A 16,050-nucleotide genomic window follows, 5' to 3' on the forward strand; every position below is an offset into this window, starting at 1 on the left:
CCAGGGATACAAAATTTAGTTAGATTTCTTTATGCTAAAAATTTGTGTGAAGGGCTTTTCAAGTTGTTAGAGCATTAAGAGTCTTTGGGGAAATCTGGAAAGAAGAGAATTACTGTCCAGCAGCTATCAGTGCATGACCCTCCTCAGTGAGAGCAGGGTGATCATGTGCTGATAAGTTGGAGGGACCTGTTTTATTCACGTGTACTGGTTTTGTTTGATTTAGCTTCGCCATACAGGCTACAAAGACTCTCCTTCTCAGAACATTGTGCTGGCAGGAATTCAACATCATGGAAAAGAATAAAGGATGGACCCTCTTGGAAGGAAAAGATGGCCATCTTCAGGGAATATCTCTCCTTGCCAAGTAAGGCTTCCTTGCCATGTACACCTGCTCTAAATCAGCATTGATTTAGGTACTTTTCTCCCTTTTAGTTAAAACAGCAACCTAAGTTGGATAACATCACAGGTTAGGGAAATACCCACTATGCCAGGCAAATATTTTAGAGGTCCTGACAGTGCTATACCCTCCTGTGCACCTGAAGCTGGGCAAAATCCTCAGAGGACCCCTAGCCCTGGGAATAATGCAATCTGGATAGGAGCATTTATTTCCACCACCACCCCCCTTTTTTTTTTTTTGGATTTTAATTTTGAGTAATCTCTACGCCCTCCATGGGGCTCAAACTTAAAACTTAAGATCAAGAGTCATACTCTCCACTGACTGAGCCAGCCAGGCACCCCAAGAATAGGAGCATTTCTAAGAGGTGTCCTATTGGGTGTTATGTTTTGCAGTGCATTGCTGGAAAGAAATCACCTCTTTGCAAATAAGATCATGTACTTGTTGGTCCCTCTTCTTAACCGAGGGAATGATAAACATAAACTCACATCTGCAGGATTTTTTGTGGAGGTAAGATTCGTTAGAAGCTGAATTCAGGAAGCCTGTAAAGCAGCACTGCCTGCCTTCCTGGGCCCCATCCAACTTCATGGCAGGCTGGGATCCATAACAGACATGGGATAGAAATAGTTTTAGGCTCAAGCCTACTAAAATACTTCTTGTCTTATGTACCTACAGTGTAAGCATCACCCTGTAATATAGTACAGGTTTCAAAGGAAAATGTGTATTTTGGAGTTGGTGGGAAGGTGGTTCCCCTCCTGAAAAAGGGCTTAAAGGTAACTTCTACAGGGGTGCCTGGGTGGATCTGTCTGTTAAGCATCCGACTTTGGCTCAGGTAATGATCTCACAGTTTGTGAGTTCAAACCCCACGTCAGGCTCTGTGCTGACAGCTCAGAGCCTGGAGTCTGTGTCGGATTCTGTGTCTCCCTCTCTCTCTGCCCCTCCTCCGCTCACACTCTGTCTTTCTCTCTCAAAAATAAATAAACATTAAAAAAATTTTTTTTTAAAAAGGTAAATCCTTTGGCTTATTTCTGGATTCTTCCAGCTTCTCCAGAGTCCAGTGGCTAGGAGACTGCCCAGCATATACTCTATTGCCCGCTTGAAAGACTGGCTACATCATGGAAATAATGTCTTCAAAACTCTTGCCCTAAAGGGACTGCGCTATCTTACCAGACACCAGGAGATGGTAGGAGGGGCCCTGAGAGTACTGATTTATAAGTCACAAATCAAACATACCCTAGAAAGACACCCAAGAAACTGGTAACAGCTGAGAAGGAAATTGGGTAGCTGGGAATAGGATCGAGTGGGAATGCATCCTTTTGAACCATTTAAATTTTATGCCTAGGAAATATGTAAGTACTGACTATAAAGTATTTCATGAAATTATAAGAACTAAATAAAAAGTCCAAGTCACATATATTCATAAAATTTGAAACCTACAATTTGTGTAAGGAGGTAGCCTCACTATCATCACAGCCTGGGTGACATTCAGGTGTCCTTTTATGTCTTGAACCATGTTGCTCTAAGGAATAAATTGGATATGCCATGGTATCTATCCCAAGATGTGTATCATCTGAACAAAGATCACTGACATTCATGTTGAAAGAGAGCTCATTTTCTCCAGGGCTAGCTAGAAACTAGGCCTGGGTCAGAAAGGAAAATTAATTCCGGGCCTTCGACTTTATCATCTGAGTTCCATTTCTTTTAAATATTTAAATATGTGTGTATGTCTGACACAAGAATGACAGATATTAGCATGTTAATTGTTAATACTTTTTACATGTATGTCTTACACTTTGAAACTCTGAGATTGCTTCATTTTGGGGGTTTCAGAAGAACAGAATCCCAATTCAGAATGGGAAGGACCCTTAAAGGTCCTCAGTCAATTTCTGCTTGAATTCCGGCAAGGAATCTTTCTGCTCTGGATACATTCCATGTTGGAGAACTCACTATGAGTTGAGCTAGCCATTCCACTTTCTCTCTCTATAAGCAATTCCTTACATTAATCCTAAGTCTCTGTTATTGGACCATCTCCCTCTTGGTTCCATTTTTTCCCTATGAGGCAACTCACAACAGCTCTGCTCCATTCTCTATCCGCCCTGCCAATACTGAGAGGGCAATCATGCCCTCTTTACTTCTCTATTCTTAACTAGCCAGCCCTACCAAAAATTCAACAAGCACCAGGTACTGAGTTAAGCTGGGGAGCCCTACTTTGGTAACAGATGAAGTGCTATCAGGAGAGGTGATGGTGCACTCCCTTTGGGCACACAGAGGGAAGGCATCAAGAGCCTGTTGCCGTGCATCTTAGACCTCTTATGTGAAACCGACGAGAAGATTGTTTTGTTGGCCATCCAGATACTCCTGCAACTCGTGGAGACAATGGATTTCACTACCCTGACTGCCATGATGAAGACCCTGTTCTCCCTATTTGGTGATGTAAGACAATGAGAGAGGAGAGACTTTCCTAGGGGAGGGTAATTGGCATAACAGCAAATAGAAATTGGGATCCTTCCAGGTAACCTGTGATGTTAGCAGGACTGGTGTTACTGTTTTCTCAGATTAAAAAACAAAAACAAAAACAAAAAACAGAGATGTAGAGACTTGCCAAGGAGAGTCTCTACAGAGATGTAGAGACTTACCCTGATCATGGGGTGGGGAAGGAGTTTGTATAAGAAAAGATGTCTTTCAAGGAACAATCAGGATGGGTCAAGGTGGTGGACTATACATATGTCCCCATCCCAAATCCCAAAAGATTTTTCAAAAAAGAAATACATGGAGCACAATGAACCATGTCCTTGGAAGAGTCAAATACGCCAAGGTTGGGTTTTTGAATTTCAGCAAAACAGATTGTGTGAGTAGTTAATACTAGTATCAGGCACAAACTGTGCTGACTACATTTCTCATATGCAGAGTGAGAGAACAACCAGTAGTACAAAGCAGCAGGTCTTGCTAACTTTACCTATATTTGGCTTCTTGCCCTCAGCTACCTACAGCTGAATAGCCTCATGTTAGGACTGGGTTTTCAACTGACCTAGTCCTTGCAAGTTAAGCATGAACACTTTCAATGAGTTACTTCCCTTTGGATACTTTATAGGTGAGACCTGATGTTCATCGTTTCTCCATGACCCTCTTTGGAGCCTCCATAAAGTCTGTGAAATACACAGATAAGAAGGGTATAGAGAATCAAGTCCTGGACAGCTTGGTCCCACTACTTCTGTATTCTCAAGATGAAAACGATGCCGTAGCTGAGGTAACACCTCTGTCAAACTTCTTTCAGCCCTGAATAACTTCCAATCCAGAGCCAAATATGCAAATAAGCTTTTATAGCTTTGAGGGCAGGGACTTTGCCGTACCATCTTTATTCACCATTTCCTCTAGCACAGACTACCTTTCAATTATTTTGCCTAAGTGAATTATGTGAAAAATCTTACTCCTTATTTCTGTATAGGAAATTATGGCCCTTTGTGGGTAAGAACAATAAATATACCTTGTTGTTACCCCACCCCAATATTTAGCCTAGCACAGAGGCCTAAATACCGTGCCCAATTCAACAAACTTTTTGTTGATGTCAATAACAATATCCCATTACCTTTCTTTTATTTAAGAACTGCCTCATGGCCTTTGGACAAATAGACTTGTGTTCAGGCTAAGTCAGAAATAGTAGCTCCTCTGACAATCTAAAGAAGGCTCTGCATCTCCTTAATCTTCCACAAGTTTCTGTCATAGAGTTGTGGGTGGGATGTCATCACCCTTAGTACTTTCCCATACCTCAGGAGCCTATCCATCCCAAGGTGCTAATTATTACGACCAATTACAGCAAACCAGAGAGGTGCACAAGGATTCTGGAAAAATGCTGAACTTGCCCTTATTTATGCTCCACATTATAGAAATGAAAGTGGAATCAGAAACAAGATTTAAGATTATAGTGGGCCCTGGTGTCTTAACATGGGGGAAGTGTTATGGCCTCATAAACAGAAATATGAAATATTTCAGACCCCAATAAAGTATGGAGTAGAGCTTCCCAACCGAGTGATGGAAAAGTATGTCCTGTAGGGGTCATAGATATGTGGATGCGTTGATACCCATCCCACCCCATCCCCACCCCTGTCAGCCCTTGGCAATCAGGCAAGGCATAGAGCAGCCAAGGCTCTGGGCTTATTTTCTTTCAAACCTTGAATGATCCCTAGCCTTGTCTTCAAGGCTAGAGAGGTGGAATCCAACATTAAACAGGTTGGGAGTCACTAACACAGAGAACATAATAAATACCCATATATCTACCACCCACTGTAAGAAATAAAATAGGAATAAATCACACACCTATCCCCAAATGAATTCCCTCAAGAACTATCATCCTGAACTGTATTGTTACCAACTTCTGTGGTAATATGTTTTCATGTTTTAAAACTTTATATGTAGGAAAACACTTCACATGTTGTATCATTTGTAAATCTGTCAGCAACTTGCTCTTTTTTGCATATTTAGCATTATAAGACTTGCCTGCATGTGGGGCTCCCGCTCATTTATTCTTCCTGCCGTAGAGAATCCTCCATCTTGAGGATACCCTCACACTTCTCCCGTGCTCCTATGCTCAGACATCTACATCGCCTCCAGTTTTTCATTACTACGATGCTGCAATGAGCATTCTTTTATGTATTTCTTTGCATACCTGTGTGAGAGTTTCTTGAGGGAATAAACTCAGAAGTAGAATATCTGGGCATCTTTAGCTTTACTAGATATTTACAAATAAACAGAGTAGCTGAACTAACTTGTATTCCTATCAGTCTCCAAAAGAATGGTCCAAATCTAGTGGACGTGGGACAAAATACTTGTTTGGATACTCATCTGAGGTGGTGTGTGGTACATGGGAAGCATTCTGAGAGCAGTGAATAGAGAAGAAACCTACTTGGTAAATTCTGCTCAAGCATCTGATCAGGAAGGGATCAGTGCCTTCCAGAAGTCGTTCCAAGTCAGAGATTCCACAAGGTCTGGGAAAAGAGAAACTATACTTCCCTGTATAAAGTGACAGGAGAATATCACAGGAGCAGCACGTGGGTGGAGGACCCCTAGGTCTAGGAGTGGGGAAGTGGGAACTCCTGCCCAAATCCCTGCTCTGGGTATTACACCTGACAGCTCTCACTGTTGCCCTAGACCAGTGGCTTCTCCATCCTCCCCACAATTCTGCAGGCTTTATGAGTCCCCTATAGGAACTGACTGGGGAAATTGAAGGAGGACAGGACTCTGGTTCCTTTCCATCCCTGCCCTCGCTTTAGCCAGGATAATTCTGAGTTTATCAGCTTTTCGTATTGGACTTCAGTATCAGTTTTATTTGAAGAAAAGTTAGGTCAGCTAAAAAAAGAAATATTTGAAAAATGCTGATCTCTGATAATCCTTTCCACAGGAAAGCAGGCAGGTCCTAACTATATGTGCCCAGTTCCTGAAGTGGAAGCTGCCCCAAGAAGTGTACTGCAAAGATCCCTGGTACATCAGGTGTGGCAAAGTTGGAAAAGTCTGCAAGTTCTTTGTACGTGAGCAATAATGGCTTTGTTAGCTCTCTCATATGCTAGCATACTTATTTTTTCTGATGTAGTTTTTAAGGGAGGAACACGACATAAAGGAAATATTTCCCATCCCCTTTTACATCAGCAGCTGTTATCCATGAACCGTCTTGCTTTGGGAACCTATTTTTCTACAGTTTCCTCCCAACTGAGTCACAGATGCACTTTCTATTACCACCCTTTCTCATCAGAAAGACTCTCTTTTGAATTCCTGGGAGCCCCATTAACCTGGGTCAGAGGCTTATATAGGGTATAGGGCTGATAGTACATGCTCAAAAAACTGCTCATGGAGTGAATTGAAATGGAGTTATGTATTGCCTTTACAGTGATCTCTAATCCTTTTCTTGGGTGTAGTGGATTATTTTACCCTCCATTAGAACATGTTTAGGGAGCCCCAAGCAAGGGTTGCTAGGCTATCATGGGCCATGCAGCATGCTTAGCAGCATGCCACTGACTCTGCTAGGACCCAGATGGCATCCTTTCCCCTCCCAGACTTAACTAAGGCTACTGGGGCCAATCTCAGGGGAAGGCTTGAGCCAGGGCAGTTTCAGGAAGCCTATCCATGGTTTTCTGGACATCTGACTCTAGAACTGCTGGGATCCTACTATGAAGACCCTAGGACTGACTATTCCCACAGGGATCTTCCATTTGTGTAACCTATTTAGGACCCAGTGGCGGCTCCTCCGATCAGAGTTACAGGGCTAGGAAGCCTCACAGTGTCAGGCTTTCCACTGGGGATGATCTCTCTGACCTGTAGGCAAACTTACATCTGAGGCAGTGATAACAATATTTACAGCAGAAATTCCGATTATAGATTATCCATGTACCATCGTAAGATCTATAGGAATAGATTCTGATTGCCCTCCTCCTATCCCAAGCTGCCTATCCCTGTAGCAGACCCACTGAGAGGCACATTTATTCAGCCAGTAGGCACAACACATCCAATGTGCAACAGGCCATGGGGAACCCAGAAACATGCCAAGGATACAAACTTCCCAAGGGAGCTTGCTAGCTAGGAAGGGGGATAAAACTTCTGTGGGAAGTTAAATGGAAACTCAAGGTGGAAAATGATATGTGCCAAGAGAGGAGTACCTGCAAAAATGCTCAGAGCAGAGGAAGGTCAGGAAGGCAAGGGTGATGGGGGAAGAGCTGATAGGGAGGCAGAGCTCAAGGCAGAGAAGACTTAGAAACAGAGAGGTGGAGATGGACTTAGAGGCATCACGGGCACAGTATGTGGCATGAGTGGCTGTGAGCAAGGTGTATTCAGAGGATTTAACTTTGTCTAGGGGCTTGTTATTGTGGTGCTAAGCAACCACAATCACTATTTCAAGCACTATGCTATATGTGTCCGATGTCTGACATAGTCCCTGACTCTGGAAACTATAGTGAGGCTGACAAAAATAGTCGTGCGTTTCACTCCTTTCTACTCTTTTTTCCCCACTTAGGGAAAAAAATGCAAGGGGAAAGTTAACCTCGTAGCCCAAACATTGATGTTCTCCAAGAATGCAAAGCTTCCTATCAGAAGAGCAGCAGTCTTATTTGTAGGTATAAATAATCTTTTCATTTCTACAGTCACGTTACCCTATATTCTCCCAAACTGTGTTGTTGAGTATCCTCATTGTTTATGAAGATAACTTCAAAAATACTTTTTTTGAAGAAAGGGGCTGTTGTCTTTAGGTAACTTTCAGGCACTTGGAAGTCAAAGTTTTAGAATCTAATTATCAAAAGGCCAGTTCTGCCAACTGCTTGGAGCCAGAGCCAGACCACAGACTCACTGACTTTATCCTACATTTAGGGCTCTTATTGAAGTATGTGGATCACAGTGAGCTCACGATGAAAGGCACTGACTGGATAGAGAAAGGTGAGTGACAACACACTTGGGTTTGGTTTGGGACATCTCACATTTTGAAAGGGATCTGAGGCAGTGACAGTGGGCAGGCTCTCTGACAGAATTTAGACCCTGGGAACCAGAGAGCCTGACTTTTGCAGTAAGAAAGCCCTTGGTGACTTCAAGTGAATGATGGTCTCATCCCAGTCCAACTACCCGATTAGGAAAGGACATGACCCTATTTTTCTGGAAGCCAGCTTTGATGAGTGTCTCAGAAACAGTTTCTGAATTTTTTCGGGAAATAAGACATTACCTAGAAATACTATCTTAGTAAATTATGATGATACCTCACAAGCACCACAGAAATGGCTGTAGCACTACTTTCCATAAGCAGCTGTCCCGTGAGATGGTAAAACTTGGTAATACAGATGTTTTATAATCATATAAGGCAACCATAACATAAATGGCTTTCTGAATTGTCAGTGAGTGGAAATTTTCTATAACTGTACAGTTTGGAGGATTTAGCACTCAGAGAACTATTTATTCCCATTTAAGAAGTAGTCCTACAATTAGAAATGCCATGAAATGCTAAGCCTCACACCCAAAAGTATGTACTAAGAGAACCAAATTAAAATCCTGGGGGTACCTGGCTGGCTCAGTCGGTAGAGCATGAGACTCTTGATCTCGGAGTTGTGAGTGCAAGCCCCATGTTGGGTGTAGAGATTACTTAAAATATTTTTAAAAATAAAATAAAATCCTGAACAATTCACTGCTTTTAAAGTAAGAATATACAACTGGTAAAATAGCCAGAAGCTGGACCTTATTTAAGAAAGATTATGAGAGGGGCACATGGCTGACTCTGTGAGTAGAGTGCAACTCTTGATCTTAGGGTTGTAGTTTCAAGCCCCATGTTGGGTGTAGAGATTACTTAAAAATAAAGTCTTAGAAAAAAATTATGAGAGGGGCTCCTGGCTGACTCAGTCAGTAGAGCATGCAACTCTTAGTCTCGGGATTATGAGTTTGAGCCCCACATCGGGGGTAGAGTTCATTTCAAAGTAATTAATTAAATTTTTTTTAAAAGATGATTTGGTGCTCGCTTTGGCAGCACATATACTAAAAAAAGATAATTTGTATAAAAAAATTATGAGAAATGTTAACCAGATTTGTTGTAGTGATCATTTTACAAAATATATAAATATCAAATCATTATGTTGGACACCTGAAACCAATATATAATGTATGTCAATTATACCTCAACAATAACAAAAAAAGCAAAAAGATTTTAAAAAAATGGAAGATCATGCCACTTCTCTAAATTCTTCTATCTCCTCACAGCTATCAGAAGCAAGAAAAAAAAAAGTAAAAGTAAAATAGATTCTTTTATTCTATGAGGTAGGCCTGTAACTGGTTGATTCTGTTCAATTAAAAAGAAATTATTTTCTTTTTTTAACTTTTTTTAATGTTTTTATTTTTGAGAGAGAGACAGAGTGAGTGGGGAGTGGCAGAGAGAGAGGGAAACACAGAATCAGAAGCAGGCTCCAGGCTCCGAGCTGTCAGCACAGAGCCTGACATGGGGCCCGAACTCACAAGCTATGAAATCATGACCTGAGCTGAAGCTAGACGCCCAACTGACCGAGCCACCCAGGTGCCCCAGAAGGAAATTATTTTCTAATCTAACAAAGTTCCTTTTTCATTCTAAAGTCATTTATGTATAGGATCTATATATGAACCTTATGAAATTGCCAATCTGTAGGGCAAAATCAAGTCAAATAACATTCTCATGTGGGTCAATCTAATGGAATAATCCCACCCTCTTCCTTCCCTAACAGTGCCTGATCTGTCTTAGAATAGGGTGTTCCAGCACTCCTGAACAAATTTATGTCATTTACTGTAGGTAATTTTTAAGCTAAATTTAAACAGAAAAATAACAAAATTTTAAATGTGAATTTAAACTGACTTCATGACAAAATAAAGTTCCATTCCTTTAGATTCTAGAATTGATGTGTACTCCTTCATGTATTCTGTGAAACAGATCTTAATGCAAGAACTGAAAGAAATTAAAAATAGTTAAGTATTCCCTTTTGGAAATAAACATGAGTTTAAAGGCTAAAATGCTACTGAAGAAATAAAAAGCTTCGAACTGTGAAGAGGTCTTGAGCATTTTTGAGACCTCGGAGAACTGGAAATTAAAAAGAGAGCTTTATCTAGGGGGCCTGGCTGATTCCATCGGAAGAGCATGCAACTCTTCATCTCAGGGTTGTGAGTTTAAGCCCCAGGTTGGGTGCAGAGATTTATTTATTTTAAATAAATAAAACTTAAAAAGAGAGAGAGCGGCTTATCTAACTAAATATGATACCAAAGACAGATCCATAAAGTAAAGGAATGATAGATTTATCTATATAAAAATTTTATTTCTTTTAAATATTTATTTTGAGAGAGAGAGAGGGGCAGAGAGAGAGGGGGAGAGGAAGAATCCCAAGCAGGTCTGTGCTGTCAGCACAGAGCCTGATAGGGCTCTATCCCACAAACCTGAGCTGAAATCAGGATTTGGATGCTTAACCGACTAAGCCACCCAGACTCCCCTCTATATAAAAATTTTTAAAATCAACTTTGATTAAAAAAAAAAAAAAAAAAAGATGGGGCGCCTGGGTGGCGCAGTCGGTTAAGCGTCTGACTTCAGCCAGGTCACGATCTCGCGGTCCGGGAGTTCGAGCCCCTCGTCGGGCTCTGGGCTGATGGCTCAGAGCCTGGAGCCTGTTTCCGATTCTGTGTCTCCCTCTCTCTCTGCCCCTCCCCCGTTCATGCTCTGTCTCTCTCTGTCCCAAAAATAAATAAACGTTGAAAAAAAAAAAAGAAAGAAAGAAACAGAGCTAAAAACCAAACAATAATTTAGGAAATATATTTGTACTATGATAATGAGTTAATATCCTTAAATCAGTACATCTCTCTCTTTTTTTAAGTTTATTTATTTATTTTTTTTAGTAATCTCTACACCCAGCATAGGGCTCGAACCCACGATCCCAAGATCAGGAGTTGCCTGTTCTACCGACTGAGCCAGCCAGGCACCCCAACAAATTAATACATCTCAAAAGACAAGTGGCAAACAATATGAATAAGCAGTCTATAGAGGATAAATGGCCAGTAAATATATGAAAAATATTCATTATTCCTAGTAATCAAAAGTTTGAAAACAAAACAATGATGAGATGCCAGGATGACTTTTTCTGCCAAAATGGCAAAGGTTACTAATTAATAGTCACCATAAATGTGTTAAGGGAAAACTGACATTATTGTACACTGCACTGGTATGATCATAGATAGATATACCTTTTTTATATTTAAGTTCGGCAATATGTATCAAACCCTTTAAATAAATATATACTTTGACTTATCAATCTCACTTCTAGGAATTTAACCTATGAAAATCAGAGGGGTGCCTGGGTGGCGCAGTTGGCTGAATGTTCAACTCTTGATTTCGGCTCAGGTCATGATCCCAGGATGTGGGATCAAGTTCCACATCCAGCTCCATGTTCCATGCTGAGTGTGGAACCTGCTTGATTCTCTCTCTCTCTCTCTCTCTCTCTCTCTCTCTCTCTCTCAAAAAAAAAAAAAAAAATCAGCAGAAGGGTACCTGGGTGGCTCAGTCAGTTGAGCATCTGATTCTTGGTTTCGGCTCAGGTCATGATCCCAGGGCTGTGGAATTAGACCCACATTAGGCTCCACACTGAGCGTGGAGCCTGCTTAAGATTCTATCTCCCTCTGCCCCTGTTCCCCACTCACACTTGGTCTCTTTCTCTCTCTAAAAATAAAAATACCCAAAAATAATAAATAAATAAATAAATAAATAAATAAATAAATAAATAAAATAGCAAACATGGAAAACATCCAAGATTAGAAATACTGAGAAATTGCTTTCATAAAGCATGGCATATCCATATTATAGAATCCCATGAAGCCATGAAAAATTTTTTTTTAATTTTTTTTATCAAGTAATCTCCATGCCCAACATGGGGGTTCAAACTCATGACCCCAAGATAAAGATTCACATGCTCTACTGACTGAGCCAGCCAGGTACCCCAAAGCCATGACAATATCATAGAAAAAAAATTTAATGACTTTGATAAGTGATGATTCAATATTAAATAAAACAAGCAATTATTAGATAATCTGCATGACCTGGTTTCATTTTAACAAAAAAGCACATGTATGTAACTGAATAGAAAAAACAGAAATATAACTGTTTCTCTGGTGGTGGAATTATGGATAACTGATTTTCTTCCAGTGCTTACATGTATTATCCAAATTTTCTAGGCAATGAACATGTATTTATTTTATACTAAGAAAACAAAAGGCAAAGATTTAAAAAAAATAAAGTACACTTAAAAGAAAATAATGATTTAAGAGTAATCTCTAGGACCAACACAGGAATTTAGAAATTAGCAGTTTTAGACATGGCTTGACAGATGATTTGACTTCAGGTGGACTACTTGGCATTGTGGCTATTGTAAAGGAGTATACTATTTGGAAACTCAAAAATGAATGCTTTGTAGGTCACAATTGGAATTGATCTACAAATGTGTAATTTTCAGACAGATTCTTAGAAATAGTCCTTTATCTCACCTACTGTAGGCTTGTTGGCTGTTTGGTGTCTGGATCAGTGGTCATTTCCATAGATATTCACCTCCCACCTGTGTTTTCTGGCCACATAGATCTGAGAGATCTGCTGTGTGACCCTGAGCCCTCTCTGCGCATCATCGCCTCTCAGGCTCTCTTCCAAGTCCGGGAGGTAGGGACTGAACAAGACCCCAGGCAGACTGTTTGCGGCTTGAGGAAGCTCATGGGCTGTCTTTCTACTTAGAAATGCAAGGCAAGTAACATCAGGTAAAAACTAATCCTTTCAGAAACCATAGAAGCAATCATGCCCCATTTTTTTTTTCAGACTGAAAATAATGCCAGCCCGAAGCTACCTCCTGCCATTTAATTACCTCAGAACATATTTTTTGCTGTCAAAATCTTTAAGGAAATAGAATATATGAGGGAGGGAAGCTCTCGGTGTAAATTTGCAGAAATCATGAAATTCTATGGAGCTTTTGAGGCATGCCAGAACTTCCATAAAGTTCCAGTCTTGATAATCAGGTCTAGCACAGCTTCAAAAGAGATTCTAAATAAATTTTAATATAGCAATTTTAGGGGGCACCTGGGTGGCTCAGTCGGTTAAGCGGCCGACTTCGGCTCAGGTCATGATCTCGCAGTCTGTGAGTTTGAGCCCCGCGTCAGGCTCTGTGCTGACAGCTCAGAGCCTGGAGCCTGTTTCAGATTCTGTGTCTACCTCTCTCTGACCCTCCCCCATTCATGCTCTGTTTCTCTCTGTCTCAAAAATAAATAAACGTTAAAAAAATTTTTTAAAAATATATATAGCAATTTTAGGATGATTGGGTCTTCTGTCAAAGCCCAGTCTACTTGTCAACAATCTTAAGAATAAATTAACAACCAATTCTTATAGTTTGATATTATTGGTGTATGTTTATGAAATCCCTGTGGCCTTTCTACTTCCTTTCTCTTTCCCTTAAAAACCTTCAAGCAAGAAAAAATTTCTGAAGTGGTATAATACTAAATCTACCTCAATTATGCAAGATTTCCACTCTTTCCCTCCGCTTTTCATTTTCCTGATTCCCTCTCCTACAACTACTGTCAGATCCTCAAATGGCTCTAGGATGGGAACTATTATTTGTTGAGCACCCACTGTATGCTTTAAGCATAGATAGAGAACATTTCTTACAAGCAGAAGTTTCCCAAGAAAGAGGTTAGTTTGTGTTGGGTGAATACTTTGATAAGCTGCATATAGAAGGGTGGGAACCCCCAAGAGGCGTACCAGATTAAGTAGAAATTGATCTAATTCCCAGGCTTTTGTCTGGTTGAGGAACATAAGTGGAGAGCCACAGGTGAACTCTCTAGGGCAATGGAGAGGCCTCTGGGAGGTAGTGACATGGAGTGACATGTAAGAGGTTGAAAGAAGCCTTTCTCTTCACTCATATATATGCCAGAAGGAAAAGGGGCAACTGGCATGTGAAAAAGAGACACACCCAATGGTGAATTGCATTAGGTTTTTGTTGTAAAGCAAGCAACATGAATCTTACCACCCTGTCCCCTCAATTTTCACCTTTCACCCCCAGCCCTCTGCCAATACATCTTTACAAACAAATTTCTTTATGATTCATGGTGAGTTGGGTTTGTTTTCAGGGTTGTGGCAGCATGCCGAATGTGACTTCAAAAGGATCCCTGGCCAAGAGAGGTCTTCATATTTGGGACTAGCAGTCAGGAGTTTTGAGCTAATTGCAGGCCAGGGCTATCTGCTGAATTAAATCTTCACCCTTGAGCAGAGCCAAGAGGACACCTTGAAGCTAGCTGCTGGATGCTAAACTTGAGTGCACTGAGCACAGTTGAGTTAAACATGTCTCTTGCTGCTCTCTCCTTGGTCTCACTCCATTAAACCACTTTTCACTCTCTGCTTTTGAACTGTCCATTTTGTGGATTATCCAGTGAAAATGACTAACACTCATTAAGTGTTTACAATGAGCCAGATTCCTAAGTACATTATATGATTAATTCTTTAAATCCTTATAACCACTCCATATATTATTCTCTCCATTTTACAGATGGGGAAGCTGAGGAACAGAATTTGAAAAAGTGACTTGCCCGAAGTCACATAACCAGTAAATGCCAGAATTCAAACTCAAGTAGTCTTGCTCCAAAAGCCACATCCTTGGCTAGTCTCCTCCGCTCTGCTCTTTTCTCTTTTTATTTATTTATTTTGGGGCATGAGGGGCAGAGAGAGAGGGAAAAAGGGAATCCCAAGCAATCTCCATGCTGTCAGCACAGAGCCTGACGTGAGGCTCAATCCCACAAACCATTAGATTATGACCTGAGCCAAAATCAAGAGTCAGACACTTAACCGACTGAGTAATCCAGTCACCCCTGCTCTGCGCTGTTCTAATCTGCTCTGTCCCTCTAATGTCAATAAATGCAGATCCATTCTACAATTAAATCCCAGTTGTTAAACTCATACCCCAAATTCAAAAATGCTGTAAAATGATATCGAGCTTCAAATAATAAAAATAAAGTTAGCATATCTTATTTAATAGGATACTATGTACATTGTACACTGTAGAGGAGTGTACTTAGACAAAAGCTTGTGGTTATTCTTGAGGAATATTGTTTGAGTCCCTGGTTTGACCTCATATGCCACCCTGTCTCACAGCAGTGAAGACATATCTCTTCACTCATATTTATGCCAGAGTCCATTTCCCTCCAGGAAGATTTTTATTTTCTGAGTAATACTACCAGCAGGGAGGGGCAAGTACAATAATACTTGTTTCATTGTGTTAAAATTCACAGAGAGAAGCATCCATTAAGAAGCAGAGGTCGGGGGCACCTGGCTGGGCCTGTCGGTGGAACATATGACTCTTGATCTCAGGGTCGTGAGTTCAAGCCCCACGTTGGGCAGAGAGATTACTTTAAAAAAAAAAAAAAAAAAAAAGCAGAGGTCTGATTTTTTTACTGACTACCTCCGCAGTTTGGGAAAGGCTGAAGAAGTATTTAATAGTGATTGTATTAACAAATCCAAATATCCAAATATTCCAAATATCTCCATTATTTTTATACAAGGCTCTTCTCAAACATAGTTTTGTGTTTTCATGGAATTTTTTAAATATATAAAACAAAAATTTCTGGACATTTAATTTTGTTATAATATGTTAAAAATTCAGTATAAGTCAATAGGATTTTAGTTTTATCTTCATCATATACTATTAAAAGGTATTGCTCATTATCTATTGCTGGCCTAGCCATGTCTTTATTATTTTAGATTCTTACTTTTTTACTCTTAGTATTGCTTTTCTTCCTTATATTGAGATACATATTTTATTAAAAATTATTATTTTGGGGGGCACCTGGGTGGCTCAGTCGGTTAAGCGTCTGACTTCGGCTCAGGTCATGATCTCATAGTTTGTGAGTTTGAGCCCCGTATCAGGCTCTGTGCTGACAGCTCAGAGCCTGGAGCCTGCTTCTGATTCTGTGTCTCATTCTCTCTCTGCTCCTCCCCCACTTGTGCTCTGTCTCTCAAAAATAAATAAAATGTAAAAAAAAAAATTATTTTTTCTTATTGAAAGATTAAACTATCATATAAGTAAGAGATGGGCTTAGGGAATGAGAGCATCTCCTAGACATCAACCCTGCCAAGTAAACTTGCACTGGGTAAAATTGTAAAATCTCTCTCTCCT

General features: G+C 40.4%; 1 protein-coding gene across 3 annotated transcripts in view; it reads left to right on the forward strand.

Moving 5' to 3' along the window:
- The window catches only part of MROH8 (maestro heat like repeat family member 8), a 58,622-nt gene extending 42,918 nt beyond the window's left edge, over positions 1-15,704 (forward strand). For all 3 annotated transcript variants that reach the window (XM_045444655.1, XM_045444656.1, XM_045444657.1), the window contains 10 exons: positions 224-361; positions 787-901; positions 1,434-1,574; positions 2,660-2,824; positions 3,483-3,638; positions 5,787-5,909; positions 7,389-7,488; positions 7,739-7,804; positions 12,481-12,638; positions 15,167-15,704. In XM_045444655.1, coding sequence (XP_045300611.1) covers positions 224-361; positions 787-901; positions 1,434-1,574; positions 2,660-2,824; positions 3,483-3,638; positions 5,787-5,909; positions 7,389-7,488; positions 7,739-7,804; positions 12,481-12,629 — 1,153 coding nt within the window. In that variant the 3' untranslated portion in view covers positions 12,630-12,638; positions 15,167-15,704. The remainder of the gene's footprint in view (positions 1-223; positions 362-786; positions 902-1,433; positions 1,575-2,659; positions 2,825-3,482; positions 3,639-5,786; positions 5,910-7,388; positions 7,489-7,738; positions 7,805-12,480; positions 12,639-15,166) is intronic.
- Positions 15,705-16,050: the final 346 nt, after the last annotated feature.

This window comes from Leopardus geoffroyi, chromosome A3 (genome assembly GCF_018350155.1).
Source record: "Leopardus geoffroyi isolate Oge1 chromosome A3, O.geoffroyi_Oge1_pat1.0, whole genome shotgun sequence".
Lineage (NCBI taxonomy): Eukaryota > Metazoa > Chordata > Mammalia > Carnivora > Felidae > Leopardus > Leopardus geoffroyi.